The 18,598-nt window shown below is 37.7% G+C and overlaps 1 protein-coding gene across 1 annotated transcript; it reads left to right on the top strand.

The window, feature by feature from the left end:
* The first annotated feature begins 293 nt into the window (after positions 1 to 293).
* Positions 294 to 17,915, top strand: asb15a (ankyrin repeat and SOCS box containing 15a). The gene is made up of 10 exons (XM_063002490.1): positions 294 to 326; positions 2,734 to 2,841; positions 3,780 to 3,817; positions 5,268 to 5,399; positions 6,230 to 6,388; positions 6,483 to 6,728; positions 7,250 to 7,421; positions 15,254 to 15,779; positions 16,725 to 16,878; positions 17,225 to 17,915. Exons 2-10 carry the CDS (start codon positions 2,744 to 2,746, stop codon positions 17,395 to 17,397), a joined length of 1,698 nt encoding a protein of 565 aa, XP_062858560.1. The 5' UTR covers positions 294 to 326; positions 2,734 to 2,743; the 3' UTR covers positions 17,398 to 17,915.
* Positions 17,916 to 18,598: the final 683 nt, after the last annotated feature.

Genomic DNA, 18,598 nt, shown 5'->3' with positions numbered 1-18,598 from the left:
TGCATTTATATTTATATGCAAAGTTATAAAATTGTCAATTTACAATGTTATATGTATTTCACAAACTACTGCTTTTGCTTTCAGTCTAAACAGTGTGGTCTGTTGTTACAGTGATGCAATTTTAAATGATGTCCATGAAAATTCATAAATTGTCCAAGCCAATAAGCACTACACTCCAGTTTAATGTTATGCCTATGCCTCCCGAAAGCAGGTGACAGCCAAAAATAAATTTGAGGTCAGTGTGTCTGTGGCACAGTCAGATTAGATAGCACACAGCTAAACCAAAGCAGCCACAGCCAGTGAGTTTACTGGAGCTAATTCACAAGGTGAGACTAGCTTATGTTTGCAAAGCTTAAATGGTTTAGTTAAGAGCATATATTTATCCAACTATATATTTATTTTATTGCTGAAAACTTTGTAATATCATTTACCTTTATAAGCTGTTTCTGCAAATGTAATTTAGTCTTAATTCAATTTTAGTCTGGTGTAGCTTTTCCTAAAATATTTTTTTGAGATATGGTTTAGGTCTTACCCTTAATTTTAACTCTAACTGGCTAATGTGCAAGATAGTCCTCTTTCTTCCTTTTAATTTCATTAGCTCTTTGCAATGCTTCAGTTCTACTGGCAGCAAAAGAGCTCCAGGGCATAATATTACCACCATCATGCTTAACAGAAGATGTAGTTGTGTTGTGTTCAACTGTATCACTTTTTGTTTTCTAAACAAACATCTGGTAATTGTAGCTGAACCGTTGTTTATCTTCCACAAATTTCCTCCTGCAAATTTGCCCATGTGATTAGCAGCTTCAGTCAGGCTTTATTTTTGCACAGCAGCCTTAAACACAGAAGAACTTAATTATGAATCTTCCATTCTTTCCAGTTTTAAAGCAAAGATGGGTCCCAAAAACCTAGTAAAACCCCGGCACTATATACAAAAACATTAAATGGAAGATAATACATCTTTTTACTGTGAAACTTCACCACAGCTGAAATTGCCCAGAGGAGACACTAATGTTTGTGTTCATAAAACAGAAATAAAATTATTTTCTTAAACTTAAAATACTGATTCATAGCTTTGTCTTCTAGTTGTGGAGGATTTGCTGCAGTAACTACTGCATCTTTATCCAAAAAGTGACAGGATCACAGTGAGCTTTCTGAAGAATAATGTTTCCTTGGATCTTAATCAATTCAGTTTAGCAAGAAAAATCTAACAAATTTTGTCTGTAGATTCCACAATGAACCCACCATTGCTTGCTCTTGCTGTCATAATTTTAACCATTGCTCTGCTTGAAGCTTCACACACTGTATACACAAAACTGTATACACACCTCACTATGTGCTCGTTGGATATCCTCTTCTGAAGCCATAGAGGTATAATTGTGAATTAGCCCATCTCTCCTTGTGACTACAACATCTTTCACTGTTATTGGATGGTGTTACACCTTCAGTCAAAAGAGCATTTGTGAGGTCAGGCACTGATGTTAGACAAGAAGGATACATATTGAGATAAATACCCATTTAATTATGGCCCTTTGCAGACCACAGACATTTTAAAACAGCAATCCATCTATCCATCATTCTATCTAAACTAATCCTGGTTGGGTATTAAAGCAGGACCCACCAAAGGTTCAATCTTTACAAGCAATGGTGGGTCATGCCTCACAACTTTGTGGCAAACCTTGTGAGAGAATTGCCCATCAGTTCAACATTTCTTACATTTACAATGCAAATTTATAATAATATTTTCCATAATGTTGTAAAAAAAATTCAGGGAATCTGTTGAGATCTCAGTCCAGGTAGGGCAAAGCTGGAAACCACCACTTAATGTGTGTGAACTTTAAGCTCTCAGACTACGAGTTACATTTTTACATTACACATTTAACACCTCAAAGCTTTGCAACAACCTCTTAAAGACCAAAGAAGATTATAGAATGATGACTTTATCCACAGTAACCTGAGCTAAACCTAATGAGGATTTTTGATGTTTTGGGAACTGAGGATGCTAATTACTGCACTTTGGCAGATGGCTTTTTTGTCCATTCTTGCTTGATACAAAACATCATGTACTCAACAGTCTGTAGTTGCCCTTGTCTGATTCTTCTCTTTTTGATGTACCATACATTTTCAGTAGAAGACAAATCTGAGCTGCAGGCCAGCCAGTAGAGCACATGCACTCTCTGCCTTGGTAACACATGCGGAATAAGGCCTTGAAATAACTATAGAAAAAGAAATGGCCTTACAAGCAACAAATGTCTTTCTAAAATTCTAACATGCATGTCTAGGTCAATAGTACCTTTACACATATTGTCACTAATGTATCCCCACAGTACATGTTTCCACTGTTTTTTGGTCTATGAGATGAGCTCAGACTTCTAGAAGTCATGTATGGTTTTCTTTTTGCATAGTAAAATTTTGGGTTGCATTTCTTAATGCAGCAGTAGACTGTGTTAAGTGAAAACAGTTTTACAAAGTACTCCCAAGCCAATATGTCTATATGTATCACTGTAGCATAGTGTCTCATGCCATCTGAGGGCTCAAAGATCATCCACATTCAACAATGTCCTGCCTTGCTTTACACAGTGATTTTTCTGTATTCCCTGAGTCTTTTCACAATATTATGTACAGTAGATGGTAAAAAAACTAAATTAATATTATTAATGTTGAGAAATGTTCTTTAAGTGATGTGGAAGATTATCATTTTATACCTTATGTAAATATATCTCTTTTTTTCCTCAGAGTAATAATAATGAATGGTACACATGATGTGGATGATGATGACCAACTTCTTAATTATGCAATTCAGTTAAGCCTCCAGGAATCTTGCAGCAGTGATTTAAAAGGAAGGTATAATAATATTACAATATATGTAATACACTGATCAGCCATAACATTAAAATCACCTTCTTGTTTCTACACTCACGTCCATTTTATCAGCTCCACTGACCATATAGAAGCACTTTGTAGTTCTACAATTACTGACTGTAGTCAGTGTCCTTACATATGTTTTTTAGCCTGCTTTCACCCTGTTCTTCCTTGGTCAGGACCACCACAGAGCAGGTATTATTTAGGTGGTGGATCATTCTCAGCACTGCAGGGACAATGACATGGTGGTGGTGTGTTAGTGTGTGTTGTGCGCTGCTGGAGTCTTTAAATACCGTGTCGACTTACTGTCCACTCTATTATACATTCCTACCTAGTTGGTCCACCTTGTAGATGTAAAGTCAGAGACGATCGCTCATCTGTTGCTGCTGTTTGAGTTGGTCATCTTCTAGCCCTTCATCAGTGGTCACAGGACGCTATTGACCGTATATTTTTGGTTGGTGGACTATTCTCAGTCCAGCAGTGACAGTGAGGTGTTTAAAAACTCCATCAGCACTGCTGTGTCTGATCCACTCATACCAGCACAACACACACTAACACACCACCACCATGTCAGTGTCACTGCAGTGCTGAGAATGATCCACCACCCAAATAATACCTGCTCTGTAGTGGTCCTGACCATTGAAGAACAGCATGAAAATGGGCTAACAAAGCATGTAGAGAAATAGGTGGACTACAGTCAGTAATTGTAGAACTACAAAGTGCTTCTATATGGTAAGTGGAGCTGATAAAATGGACAGTGTGGGTAGAAACAAGGAGGTGGTTTTAATGTTATGGCTGATTGGTGTATATGCCTCTGAGAAGCATGATGCTATGATGCTTCCATCATATCATTGTTTATATATTTGTCATGTCATGTCATGATTGCTTAAAATATCTGTTAATTATTTCTTAACCTTTAGTATTGAAAATCAAAAGATTTTGGATGCAATCAAAAGAGGTAAGTTGTGCTATTATTTGCTTCAAATCTTAAGCAGTATTTAGAATACACATATATTAAAAACTACTAGTATTGCTTTAAAGATCTTTGCCTGTGGCATAAACAAGAACATACAATGAATTCAAAAAGTATTTATATTCTCTGACCTTTTGCATGTTATTTTGTTAAGGATTTGATTTTGGATTGATTTATTACCATTTGAATTAATATATGTTTTTAGAGTTTTTATAAAGGACAAATGACAAAGTAAAATTTCGTTTTTAGAGTTTGAAAAATATTTACTAAAAAAAAAAGAAAACTAAAAGTACCTTAGACCCTTTGCTGTGACACAAGTAAATCCTGTTTGTTTGAATTATCCTTGAGTTGTGTCTAGAGCTCAGCTGGAGTCCACCTGTTGCAATTTAAATTGAATGGACATAGTTTGGAAAAGCACACACCTGGGTCTACAATTTACACTGCACTGTCAGGACAAAAAACAAACCATGAAGTCCAAGAAACTGTCTGTAAATCTCCATGATTTAACTGGCATAGATTAGGACATGGATATAAAACATAGCTCTGGCTTTTAGTGTTTGCAAGACCACCAGACAACTGTCTCTGCAGCGCTCAATAAATCAGGCCTTTATGGCAGAGTGGCAGAGTTACAAGCAGAAAGCCACTGCTGAGTAAAAGTTATATGACAGCCCACTTGGAGTTTGCTGAATTGCATTTATAGAACTCTGGCAACTTGAGGGAAAAAAAAAACTCTTTGGACTGATGAGACAATAATTGGGCAGAATTTCAAGCACTATGTTAGGCACTGCACATCACCTGGCAAATATGAGCCCCACAGTACTTACATGGCGCTGACAGCATCATGCTCCTTAGAGACAGGGACAGGGAGGCCTATGAGAATTTACTAATGATTGTGGTGAAATACAGAAAAACCCTTGACCAACACTTCATTCAGAGCACACACAAACTTAGATTGGGCAAACAGTTTACCCTCAATACAACGATGTACCAAAGCATACAGCCAAAACAACACTGAAGTGGCTTCAACACTGAAATGGCTAAACCAGCACTTCTATAGGAAGAAGATCCGAACAGGTGCTCATCGTTCAAACTTTGTAGAAGCCTCTTTGTCAGAAATTATAGTTTCTATGTGCTTGGGCAGAATAAGATAAATTGCCCAAACACAAGAAAGCTTCCAGCTGTAAATGTGGCCAAAGTGCTTCTACAAAGTGCTAAATAAATGGTAAATAAGAGATTTAAGTTTTGGATTTTTATTTAATTTTTAGAGAAATCATCTTTATGGGTGATTAAGTGTAGATTGATGTGTACAAATGCAGTTATATTAATTCAAAATCAAATCCACAGCACAATACATTGTGCAAAACATCAAGGGGTCTAAATACATTCTGAATCCACTAAATAATGTTCAGCTAAATGCAGATGCATGTCTTTCCAGGTGACCTGTTTACACTGCAGAAGATGTCTGACCACCCAGCTGCGTTTACTGAGATGGATGCCAAAGGATGGTACCCACTCCACAGGGCATCGGTACAACAGTCAGTTCAAGTGCTGGAGTTAGTGATTTTTGGTGAGCAGTGTGGTCACCTGCACAGACAACTTTAAAGTCTATGCTTGGACCAATAGTCAGAAAAATACATTTATTACTAAGTATTTAAAAAATGTATAAAAAAGTAAAAGGAATGTATTGTTGTTACCTTTTTTGGTTTCTTCTACAGGGCTCTTATTGCTATGTTTTATAAAACCCCACTGACTGTAATTAAGACATCTACTTGCATCTTATTATAGTAGAGGAAGAGGATGGGCTGGAGAATTAATTTAAATACCACCAACTTACTGAGTCTCCACTATTCTCTGAAAGCCAACAACTTGGGATGGTGAGGGCCATGAGAACATCAACATGTCTTAGGGACATTGGTTACTCCCCATTCTATTTACATGGGCTCAAAAGTTATATAACATAAGGGCCAGTTATGCTTGACTGTATTCTAAACAATAAATGCATATGGCTTCCACCGGGCTTAAACTTTTTGATGTGTTAACTGGGTGCATTTGGGTATGACATTTTGTAAAAATGCATTTTAAAATGTAATGTTTAAAGCCAAATCAATATGTGTATTATGCAAATAGAGCTCTGTTTAATTCATAATCCAACATCAAGATAGAAAATTGTACCAAATTTTAAAACTTAAATTAAACTTAAATTAAATTACAATACATGGATGTAAAGCACCTTATGAACTCACTTACTTATAAACTTACCTAATTGCCTGGAATCATACAGGTGCTTTTTTCATCATCAGTGGTGTGTCCTTCTTATTAGATATATAAGGTCATTTAATTCATATTGTTTTTCATTTACAACTGCAGCTAATTCAATCTGCTCATTATTTGTGATAGCTTCTTACAGGCTAACCATTGAGCAGGAAACAGCAGATGGAGAGACTTCTTTGACCCTGGCTGCTCAAGCAGGATTCGTAGAGATAGTCAGGAGTTTGCTGAACAATGGAGCTTCACCTCACAAAACCAATAGCAAGAACGAGTCTCCGTTACTACTGGGTATTCTGTTCTCTATCCTTATGTATTTTTCTACAAGACATAAACATAAAAATACAGATGATTCTTTTAATAAGCTAATGTATTTTTGTTACAGCCATAAGGACAAATGCTTATGATATCGCTTTAGCACTTCTAACAAGAGGTGCAATGGTGAACCAGGTCTGTCTGAAAAAGTGGACAGCCATGCACGAGGCTGCTAAATTGGGCTGCACTGAAATACTGAAGCTTTTACTGCAATATGGAGGCCTGATCTCAGAGACAGATCCTCATGGGGTGAGCCCAATTGGCATAGCAGCAGAATATGCCCAGACGGAAGTTTTAGAAATTCTCATAAACAGCGGTAAGGCTCACATAACAAGACAAAATACATTTAAGACTAAATTATCACATTAATCTGTGAATTTAAGTTATAACACTTTAGAACACTTTGGGTTGGTTTCCCAAACAGTGATTAAGGCCAGTCCAGGACTACATTTTGCTTTAAATGGAGAATCTCCATTCAAAATGCTGTGTAGTCTAGGACTAGGCTTAATCCCTGTCTGTGAAACCAACCCTTTAAGTCAGAATACCTCTGTCAAGGTTTAATTCATATGGTTAGGAAGGAATAAAACCTATTTTACTAATCAGGAGAAAAGGCATCTATGCCTACATGTCAACAGTGTTGCTACAAAATCAAAAAGAATACATGTTCTATCTTAGACAGATGCTAAATTTGTTACACATTTGCATTTAAAAACAGCTGTCTTCAGCTCATTTCAACTTAAATCACTGACTTTTCCTAAAATGCCTGATTAAAAGTTAAGATGTGATTAATTGCTTCTGTTCCTGACTGTAAACCAGTGTTTCCTTTTACACTAACAGGTGGTGATGTAAATGCCCAGGCCACCAATGGTGACACTGTTCTATATGACGCTGCTGGATCTGGTAATCCTGATTGTATAGACCTTCTTCTTCAAAATGGGGCCAATCCCAATATCGCCAGCCTTGCCTCACAGCTTCCTATACACCGAGCTGCCTATGAAGGGCACTACCTGTGAGTACTGTGAGAAAAGCAAGTTTACATCCATTGTTATGTATTGTTTATCTATAGTTATCAAATTTACATCCATTGTCACAACACTAATCTTTGATATTTTTACTTCATAAATTTATAATAATAAATATACTTTTACTTACATATGTTTCACTATATGTGCTTTACATGTTTATTGTGAATCACGGCATTCTCCTGACCACTCTCTCCAACCTTGGAGTAACAGGTTCAGCATGGCAATGGATGGCCTCCTACCTGGAAGGGCGCTCCTACCAAGTGTCATGGAGGGGATCCATATCTACCCCATGCACTCTCTCAACCGGTGTTCCTCAGGGCTCTGTACTTGGCCCACTTCTCTTCTCTATCTACACCCGCTCTCTGGGTAAGGTCATAGCCTCCCATGGCTTCTCCTACCACTCCTATGCAGATGACACTCAGCTTGTTCTGTCATTTCCTTCTTCAGACACGCAAGTCTCAGCTCGCATCTCAGCATGTCTGCGAGATATCTCACAATGGATGTCAGCTCATCATCTAAAACTTAATCCCAGCAAGAGATGTTGCTCATTCCTGGAGATCTGTCTCCAACCCAGGACCTAGTCATTTCTCTGGATGACTTCCAGATTAGACCATCTGATAAGGTAAGAAGTCTTGGTATTGTCCTGGATAACCAGCTGACCTTCTCTCCTTATATAGCCAACATGACGAGATCGTGCCGGTTCCTCCTGTACAACATCAGAAAGATTCGGCCATTTCTCTCCAGAGAAGCTACCCAGATTCTGGTGCAATCACTTGTAATCTCTCGGTTGGACTACTGCAACTCCCTCCTGGCAGGAGCTCCCATGGCCACTATTAAACCCTTACAGCTCATTCAAAATGCAGCTGCCCGTCTGGTCTTTAACCAACCTAAACACTGCCACATCACCCCACTGCTGCGTTCTCTTCACTGGCTTCCTGTAGCTGCACCCATTCAGTTTAAAACACTGACGCTCGCCTACAAAGCCATAAATGGACCAGCCCCAAGCTACCTTCGGGGTCTAATCAAACCCCGCTCTGTACCACGCAACCTCCGAGCCTCTAGTCTAGCTCGACTTGAGCCTCCATCCAGGACTAAAGGAAGACAAGCATCAAGGCTGTTCTCTGTTCTAGCGCCCAAATGGTGGAACGAACTTCCTCTGTCTGTCCGAACAGCTGGGTCTCTTGCTGTCTTTAAAAAACGATTAAAAACACACCTTTTCACTAAACACTTAGGCTGATTTGTACTTATTTACTAACACTTTATTCCAATCTTTTCCATTTAAAAAAAAAAAAAAAAAAAAAAAAAAAAAAAAGGCACTTTGGTTCTAACAGGTTTTAGCAGAGTTGTGTTCTTCGACTGTTGTCTATCTAAACTTAAGGAATGAAATGTTCACTATGGAAGCACTTCTGTAAGTCGCTCTGGATAAGAGCGTCTGCTAAATGCTGAAAATGTAAATGTAAATGTAAGGAGCATACATTTAAAACATGTAAATCCAAAGCAACTTACAACAGGGCTTTGCGATTTCTTGTTTATAGGTAGGAGAAAAGGTAGTGGTATCAGTATTGGTAATTGCAAGGTTAGTTTTCACCATATGGTACATGGTGGTAAAAGGTGGGTTACTAGTCATTGTTTAAAGACATCAAGATACTCAGCTTTTCATTCCACCATCTGGGTGCTAGTGCAGAAACGAACCATAATGTTTCTCTTCCTTGAGTCCTGGGGCTGGGTCAAGACGAGCCAAAGTTGTTGCATAGTTTGATTTAGTCCTTGGGACTGGTTCGTTTTTGGCTTTGTTGGTAAACATTGTTTTAAACTGAATGCTCGCAGTTACAGTGAGCCACTGAGGAGAATGCGGCAGTGGGGTAACATAGCAGTGCTACATATAAAAACAGATGTATGACTGAAGTTTTAAACCAGCTGCAGGACCTGATGGGAAACATTAGAAAGCCTGCCAAGAGGGAGCAGCAGTAGTTCAGACTTAAACCCACTCAGGGATAACATGTATATGAGTGGGTTATGTAGAGAGAAATGACTGAATCTTTCATATGCTGTAGAATAGCAGAACTTGTATAATTGGGTTAGGTTAGCAACATGAGCCATGAGCCATGAAAACCCTTATACAGCGGGGAAAATAAGTATTGAACACATCAACATTTTTCTCAGTAAATATATTTCTGATGGGACTATTGACATAAAATCCATTTTCACCAGATGTTGGTAACAACCCAAGTAATCCACACATATCAAGCAGTCAAAACAAATAAGTCCAAAAATTAAGTTATGTGTAATAAAGTGAAATGACCCAGGGAAAAAGTATTGAACACGCTTACTGAAATGTATTTAATATTTAGTAGAAAAGCCTTTGTTGGTAATGACAGCTTCAAGACGCCTTCTGTATAGAGAAACTAGTTGCATGTGTTGTTCAGGTGTGATTTTGGCCCATTCTTCCACACAAACTGTCTTCAGATCATGAAGGTTCCGGGGGCCTCTTCTATGAACTTTGATTTTCAGTTCTTTCCATAGATTTTCAATTGAATTCAAGTCGGGTGATTGACTGGGCCATTCTAGCAGCTTTATTTTCTTTCTCTAAAACCACTTGAGAGTTTCCTTGGCTGTGTGTTTGGGATCATTGTCTTGCTGAAATGTCCACCCTCGATTCATCTTCAGCATCCTGGTAGATGGCAGCAGATTCTTATCAGGAATGTCTCGGTACATTTCTCCATTCATCCTTTCTTCAATTACATGAAGTCTACCAGTACCATATGCTGAGAAACAGCCCCACACCATGATGTTCCCACCTCCAAACTTCACTGTTGGTATGGTGTTTTTGGGGTGATGTGCAGTGCCTTTTCTCCTCCAAACATGGTGTGTGCTATGACATCCAAAGAGTTCAATTTTGGTCTCATCTGACCAGACTATATTTTCCCAGTATTTCATAGGCTTGTCCAAATGTTGTGCAGCAAACTTTAAACGAGCTTCAACATGCTTTTTCTTCAGAAATGAAGTCTTGCGTGGTGAGCGTGCATAAAGGCCATGGCGGTTGAGTGCATTACTTATACTTTTCTTTGAAACAACTGTACCTGCTAATTCCAGGTCTTTCTGAAGCTCTCCGCGAGTGGTCCTTGGCTCTTGGACAACTCTTCTTATTCTTTTGACTCCTCTGTCAGAAATCTTGCGAGGAGCACCTGGCCGTGGCCGGTTTATGGTGAAATGATGTTCTTTCCACTTCCGGATAATGGCCCCAACGGTGCTCACTGGAACATTCAGAAGTTTAGAAATACATCTATAACCAATACCATCAGTATGTTTTGCAACAATAAGGTTGCGAAGGTCTTGAGAGAGCTCTTTGCTTTTACCCATCATGAGATGCTTCTTGTGTGACACCTTGGTAATAAGAAACCTTTTTGTAGGCCATCAATTAGGACTAAACCAGCTGATATTAATTTGCACTGATAGGGGCAGGATTGCTTTCTAAATACTGACAGATTTCAGCTGGTGTTTTGGCTTTCCATGCCTTTTTGCACCTTCTTCATGTGTTCAATACTTTTTCCCTGTGTCATTGCAACATAACTTAATGTTTGGACTTATTTGTTTTGACTGCTTTATATGTGTGGATTACTTGGGTTGTTACCAACATCTGGTGAAAATTTCATGTCAATAGTCCCATTAGAAATACATTCACTGAGAAAAATGTTGATGTGTTCAATACTTATTTTCCCCGCTGTACATGCTTTTATTACGTCTAGATTGAATTATTGTAACTCCGTACTGGTTGGGTTCCCTTCGAGCAGTTTAAAGAAACTTCAGTATGTCCAGAACTCAGCGGCAAGAGTTCTTACACACACTAAATCCTGGGAACACATAACTCCCAAGCTGAAAAATCTCCATTGGCTCCCAGTTCAATACTGCATACCAGTGGCGATTTCTCTAAGACTGCAAGGGAAGCTCAGCTTCCCCTAAAATGTCAAAAATTAAATGGTCATATATGTACAGTTGTGTTAAGATTTTATTGACTACAAATGCGTTAGAACACGTTCATCTCGAAGACGAGTTCGTTCAGAATCAGCTACTTATCACAAATCCACTGACTCGATTTTGTTAACTCCCGTAGCGTCAATGCATTTGCCCGTAGAAGCCGAGCGTCTATTCACTTCAATGGGACTGCATGGAAACGTTTTTTTCATTGCTGCGAAACTCGCCGGTCATTGGATAAATGCCACGATTTTGTCCCGACCCCGGACACTGAGCGTCTCTGGGGGTGAATGGAGCTGTGGGCGGGTCTGGACGCTGAGCTTCTGCAAGATGATTGGAGGATCAGTCGAAAAGCTGAATCCCGTTTTGATTGACAGCTATTTTGAGATCTACATGTCACTTAATCACTGGGAGCTTCAGTCCCATCGCGGATTTTGCGAGTGAAGTCGAAAGACAAACTGCAACCCATTTCTTGGTATTTGCTTGGTAAAATTACTTGACCATTTCCATTGTTCATTGTGTAAATAAAACACACTCATAGTATTTGTTTCAGGACACTGGTCAAGTCCCTGGAAAAGACGCCTACTTGGTACGATAGGATCACAGGCCATTTTCTTGAAAAGGAACAGAGGGCAGAATTTATGTATAAATAAATTGACAAATTTTATGATGTAAGCCGACAATGAGCTTCCCCTCTTTGAAAGACCAGCAGCCGCCACTGCTGTAAACAATACAAAATACTTCTCTCGGCATATGAATCTTTACATGGTCTGGACCCCGATTGTCTTTCTGCTCTACTCCATATTGTCCTTCACGTTCACTCCGGTCTGCTGATGCCTACTTGCTTTCTGTTCCTTCAACCAAACTATGCTTGTTTGGTGAAAGAGCCTTCAGTGTTGCTGGTCCTAAACTAACTCTTTACTACTGTCCCACCGCATGTGTTCGTCACTGTCTACTTTTAAGAAGCATTTAAAAACTCATCTTTTTGGGATTGTGTTTCCAAGGTTGTAGTCTCTTAAGTTTTCATTTTCTTTTCCTTTTTAGTTTTACTTTGCTGTTTTGGGTTGTTTGTATTGTTATCTATATTAACTGTTCTTCATTGGTTGGCAATTTGTTTTAATTAACTTGAATTGTACAGTGTCCTTGGGTGTCCTGAAAGGTGCTTATAAATTAAATTCTATTATTATTATTATTACAATTAAAGTCAGCTAATTAATGCTAATGTCATCTTTTGAAATATATATCAGCTCAGGCTAATATATATATATATATATATATATCAGGATCAAGCTTAAGATTAAAGGTTTAAGATGGTTAAGGGGAAAGATGATCTCATGATAAGATATCTGTAGCTGTATGTCATCTGCGTTAACTTTAAATTTTCTTGTAATAACATAAGTTAAAGATGTCATACTACTGTGAAGAAATTATTATTTTATGCACCCCCTCCCTGTTTTCCTCCCAGTTTTGTTGTATCCAAAAATTATGTTTTTCAGATTTTGTCCAAGTAGGCCATAAACATAAACATTCCACAATTTTGGCGCTCTCTAGTGGGTATTCCAAAATACTGCACCCAATTTCAGGAGAACCGTTTGTTAATTTTTACAACCCCTGGCAAAAATTATGGAATCACCACTCTTGGAAGATGTTCTTTCAGTTGTTTAATTTTGTAGAAAAAAAAGAAATCACAGACATGCCACAAAACTATCATTTCTCAAACTGTCAACCCTCTGGCATTAAGAAACAATAAAAAAAGAAACAAATATAATAGTTGTGGTCAGTCACAATTGCTTTTTTTTAGATCAAGTAGAGGAAAAAAATATGGAATCACTCAAATCTGAGGAAAAAATTATGGAATCATTAGAAAACACTGCACCATTATTACTTTGTTGCACCACCTCTGGCTTTTATAATGGTTTAAACTCTATGAGGCATGGAGTTAACTAATGACAAACAGTATTCTTCATCAATCTGCCTTCAACTGTCTTGCTGTTGCCAGATCAGCTTTGCAGGTTGGAACCTTGTCATTGACCATTTTCTTCAATTTCCACCAGAGATTTTCAAATGGATTGAGATCCGGACTATTTGCAGGCCATGCCATTGACATTATATGTTTTCTTGAAGGAAAGTTTTCACGTCCTTTGCCCTATGGCAAGATGCATTATCATCTTGAAAAATGAAGTCATCATCACCAAACATCCTTTCAACTGATGGAATAAGAAAAGCGTCCAAAATTTCAATGTGGACTTTGGCATTTATTGAAGACCATCTCCCCTGTGCCTTTACCCGACATGCAGGCCCATATCATCAACAACTGTGGAAATTAACATGTTTTCTTTAGGCAGTTATCTTCATAAATTTCATTGGACAGACACCAAACAAAAGTTCCAGCATCATCACCTTGCCCAATGCAGATTCGCAATTCATCACTGAAGATCACTTTTATCCAGTCACCCACAGTCCACGATTGCTTTTCTTTAGCCTACTTTAACCTTGTTCTTTTCTTTTTAGGTGTTAATGGTGGCTTTTGTTTGGCTTTTCTGTATGTAAATCCCATTTCTTTTAGGTGATTTCTTACAGTTCAGTCACAGACATTGACTCCACTTTCCGGCCACTTGTTTCTCATTTGTTTTGTTGTGCATTTTCTGTTTTCAAGACATATTGCTTTGTTTTCTATCTTGATGCTTTGATGTCTTACTTGGTCTACCAGTATGCTTCCCTTTTACAACCTTCCCATTTTGTTTGTACTTGGTCCAGATTTTAAACACAGCTTACTGGGAACAACCAACATCTTTTGCGACATTCCACAATGATTTATCTTCTTGAAGGAGTTTTATAATCCTCTCATTTGTTTCAACTGACATATCTTGTGTTGGAACCATGATTCATGACAATCTGCTTTGTGCAACAGCTCTCCGAGGTGTAAGCACTCTTTTTAAACTGAAGAATAATTAGCAAATCTAATCTGCTGCAGATGTTTTGTTTTTAAACTGCAAATTACAGAGTGATTCCATAATTTTTTCCTCAGATTTGAGTGATTCCATATTTTTTTCCTCTACTTGATCTAAAAAAAGCAATTGTGACTGACCACAACTATTATATTTGTTTCTTTTTTTTATTGTTTCTTAATGCCAGAGGGTTGACATTTTGAAAAATGATAGTTTTGTGGCATGTCTGTGATTTATTTTTTTTCTACAAAATTAAACAATTGACAGAATATCTTCCAAGAGTGGTGATTCCATAATTTTTGCCAGGGGTTGTAGTACAGAAAAGTGTCGTATAATGCTAAAGTTTTCAAAAATTAAATCATTATTTAGCACCAAAGCCTTTTTTCTAGAAAAAACGTGAACAAATAACGTCAAGGTATTCGTTTCATGTTTCCCCTACATGCTTTCTCTCAGTGTGCCTCGACACTAACTAGCTTGTCCATTCTCTGGCTTCTTAACGTTTAAGTGGATAGTTGCTAACACGTATATTTGAGTGTGTAAATACACTTTTTAAATTTCTATTATAGCGTTTGATTATATAAGCTATGGAACAAGATGTTCAGGAAGGCACAGTCGGCAACAATCAGTTTTTATTAATACTTTTTTAAAAGGTACAAAGCACCTAATGGACCTGACTTACTCACTCATGTCTACCAGGCAAAAACTTCTTCTTACAGGTGCTTTGTTTAAATGGCTTTTTTTTTTCTTCAAAAAATAAAGAGTACTTTTATTTTAATAATAATTTTAAAATAACACTTTTACTTGAGTCTTTGGCTACTTCTACTGATCAGATGTGAGAGGATTCATTGAAGTACTGGTGAATACATCAATAATCTGATGTAAATTCATTACTCTAGGGCACTGAGGATGTTGATCCCTGTCACTACAAGAAGAGCGATTCGGCTTTCTGGCCAGAGTCCAGTTCACTCAGCTGCAGATGGTGGACATGCCCAGTGCCTTGAGCTGCTCCTGGAGCTGGGTTTTGATGTCAACACCTTGCTAGACGAGCATATATCTGAAAATTATGGAGATTTAAGAATGAGTGCACTGTACTTTGCTGCCTGCAATGGAGATGTTACATGTACTGAGATGCTGCTAAACGCTGGTGCTAAACCTGACCTGGATCCCCTGAGGTGTCTCCTGGTAGTAGTGAGGGCCGGAAGGTATGAGATAGTCAGACTTCTCCTGGCCAGTGGAGCAGACGTGAACTGCTATTTCACAGTAGTAAATGACACAGTGTTTCCCACTGCACTACAGTACTGCTTCAGGGATGAAATGATGATGCGAATGCTTCTGAACAGTGGATATGACGCAGAAAGATGCTTCTCCTGCCATCATGACACATGGGTTCATAACTCGAACAATTTGAATGAAAAGATTCCTGTAAGTGTGCATTATTATTATTATTATTATTATTATTATTATTATTATTATTATTATTATGAATGGTATAATATCGAGTGAGGGGACAGCCACTTTTTGTTATTCAGTGCATATGTCCACATATAATATAAACCAAAAAGTATGTACGTATTCAGTAACTATATTAAAATGTTTTACAGCTTACATAATAAAATAAATAAATAAAATAATAATCTTATGGAAATTCCTCCTGGTTTTCCCCCTTTTGCTTTTTTTTTTTTAATAAAAGATGTGGTGAAGGTGGAGGAACTTCTGTTTAGGGCAGTGGTAGCTCAGTGGTTGAGGTACTGAACTATTGACTGAAAGGTTGCTGGTTGAGCCCCACCACCACCACCAAGTTGACATTTTGGGCCCCTGAGTAAGACCTAACTCTTATTTACTTGCATTGTATTCTGACACAATTGTGAGATGCTTTGAATAAAAGCGTCTTCATAATGCCGTAATTGTAAATGTCTATGGAGTGTTTTAGAGCCATTGCAACCACACAAGAACATTTAGACAAAACAAAAATCAACCTTGCTGGCAATAAATTCCAATTATAAATGTGTGTTAAAGACAATATGCCTATAGGAATGGGGCAAAATTCATGCACAGTGTAACAAACTGCTAATTATTTCTTAGACATTTCAAGAACTTATATTAACTATTGTTAATAGATTTTGGTGTCTGAATACTTTAGTGCTCATCCCTTTATGTTTGTAAATATATACATATTTGTTCATATTTAAAATTACAAAGTCAAAAGGCATTGTGTGTAAAGGTGAATATGTGTACTGGAAGGATATTAAATTACAAAAACACTAAGTAGCTAAGTTACTTGGATACAGCCTGCCCGGATACACACACACTAAAACTGCAGTAGTATGATTTGTATGAAGGATGTTTGTTTATAACTATTTTGTGTAGTTTTGTGAATTTGTCAGTGTCTCATGGATGGTAGAGTGCGCTGGAAGAGCTGTGCGGGTTCTTCTGGACTACGTTGGCTATGTTCCCATCTGTTCAAAACTGAAAATGGTTCTGGAGAAGAATAAAGAATGGCCTGAAATTTCTGACATTTTAGGTGAATAATTACAATAAGCACATAAATATGCTGTTTGAGCTAAAATTTTAGCTAAAACTTTAACTAGAGTTAGGTTGAAAAGAAGTCACTAGCTGAATATCTAACTGTAGGTTGAAACAGGTTCTATTTGTGTTTAAAAACTGCTTGGTACTTATGTAATTATGTAACATTTTAAGTATGTAATTATGTAAGATGTTATTATTCTCATTTCTTATTTTGTATAGCAGTTTGTAAAAAGAAATTCTCACAAAGTAGCTTGACGTAAAACATGTCTAGACAACCGTCAAGTATCTATACAAACCTTGATGCGGTTAATAGAGTTTTTATGTATGTGATGCTTGTGCAGGCAATCCTCGATCACTGAAGCACATGTGCAGGCTAATAATCAGAAGAAAGATGACTCCAAAGAGACTGGGCAACCCTGACTTTATCACCTCTGCTCCTTTCCCACCTGGACTTAAGAGCTATTTAATGTATAAGGAATATGATATGTATGGCAGTATTTTATGCAGAGATTAAAAAGTGTATAGGAAAAAGACAGATGAATAACTACAGATACCTTGTATTGTATATGCACTGTCCTTATGTTGCTGCAGCAAAGCAAATTTTCACTTTGTGTTGTACAAAAAAATAAGTATTTGGAATATGTACAGAGAATATGTATGTGACTATAATCAGTTCAAGATTTTGAAAGGAAAGTATTCAGAATACAGGTACTGATACTGTAATTTTGTCTGACTAATACCTCTAGTAGTAACTGTTTTAGGGAAAAACTACACCTTATAAATGTCTTTGCTTATTTGTACTTGATTTCAGTAATATTGCAATTTTATGTTAACAATCAAATAATTTTCAAACAAAAATGGGGACGTTTCAGTGCAAACAGGAGACTTAGTGAAAAGATGACTCAAAAAAGACTGGGCAACTCCGACATCACCACATCAGAACGTTTTCCGCTTAATGTGTAATGTACCTGTAGCGATGTATGTACAGATGAATGTTTTGTACAAACCTTACTTCTGGAAAAGATGGGACATTTTTTACAATGTAATAAAAAAATAATCTGATTTATTAATTCTCTCCAATGTTTTTTCAAACTTTTATTTACACAGTGGGTGTAGGACACGCCAATGTCATATTAAGGCCCATGGTTTTGAAATAGTACTATCAGTTAATTGTACTATCAGTTAATCTTTACTGCATGTGTAGCATTAAAGTAGACAATGCACAGTGCTTGCTAGCATAACATCTGACACTGTGGCGAGCAGCCGGCTTGTTGTCATTGAAAGGTAAGCAGTCGGCAATCTCGGGTTCCCCAGGACGTCCCGCCTGCTTGTGTCACCTGCCGTGGGATCGCTGTATCCCATGATGCATCGTGCTCACAGCCAAAACAGTAATAAGTGTTAAAATAGGATTAATGGTTGAATTGTTTGTGTAGAGTGAGGTGTGTTTGTAGCAAATACCGCATTTTGTGTTAAAGTTGTAACAAGTTTGTAAAGTCACCATTTTCATTAAGTGTGTTGTACATAGTGACCTATGTGTTCATTGTCACTTGTTTTTTGAGTGGAAGGGATCTGCCGTATATCAGATCTGGCCTCTTTTTCCACATCTTTGTAATTCACACAAGAGCTATTTTTTCTAAATAATATTAGGATGCCTGTGGTAGCTGGTGATCGTGCCCTGGGTTCCCAGCGAAGCAGGCGTTACAGAGCTCAGAAAA

The sequence above is a fragment of the Trichomycterus rosablanca genome, chromosome 1, assembly GCF_030014385.1.
Source record: "Trichomycterus rosablanca isolate fTriRos1 chromosome 1, fTriRos1.hap1, whole genome shotgun sequence".
In the NCBI taxonomy this organism is placed as follows: Eukaryota; Metazoa; Chordata; class Actinopteri; order Siluriformes; family Trichomycteridae; genus Trichomycterus; species Trichomycterus rosablanca.
The sequence above is the reverse complement of the archived record's forward strand: the minus strand, read 5'-3'. Positions and strand labels throughout refer to the sequence as shown.

Coding starts and splice junctions, on each gene's coding strand:
- asb15a (XM_063002490.1), top strand. CDS start 2,744: ATGAATGGTACACATGATGTGGATGATGATGACCAACTTCTTAATTAT. Junction 5,400..6,229: donor GCTGGAGTTAGTGATTTTTG/GTGAGCAGTGTG, acceptor TATTTGTGATAG/CTTCTTACAGGCTAACCATT. Junction 15,780..16,724: donor ATTTGAATGAAAAGATTCCT/GTAAGTGTGCAT, acceptor TATTTTGTGTAG/TTTTGTGAATTTGTCAGTGT.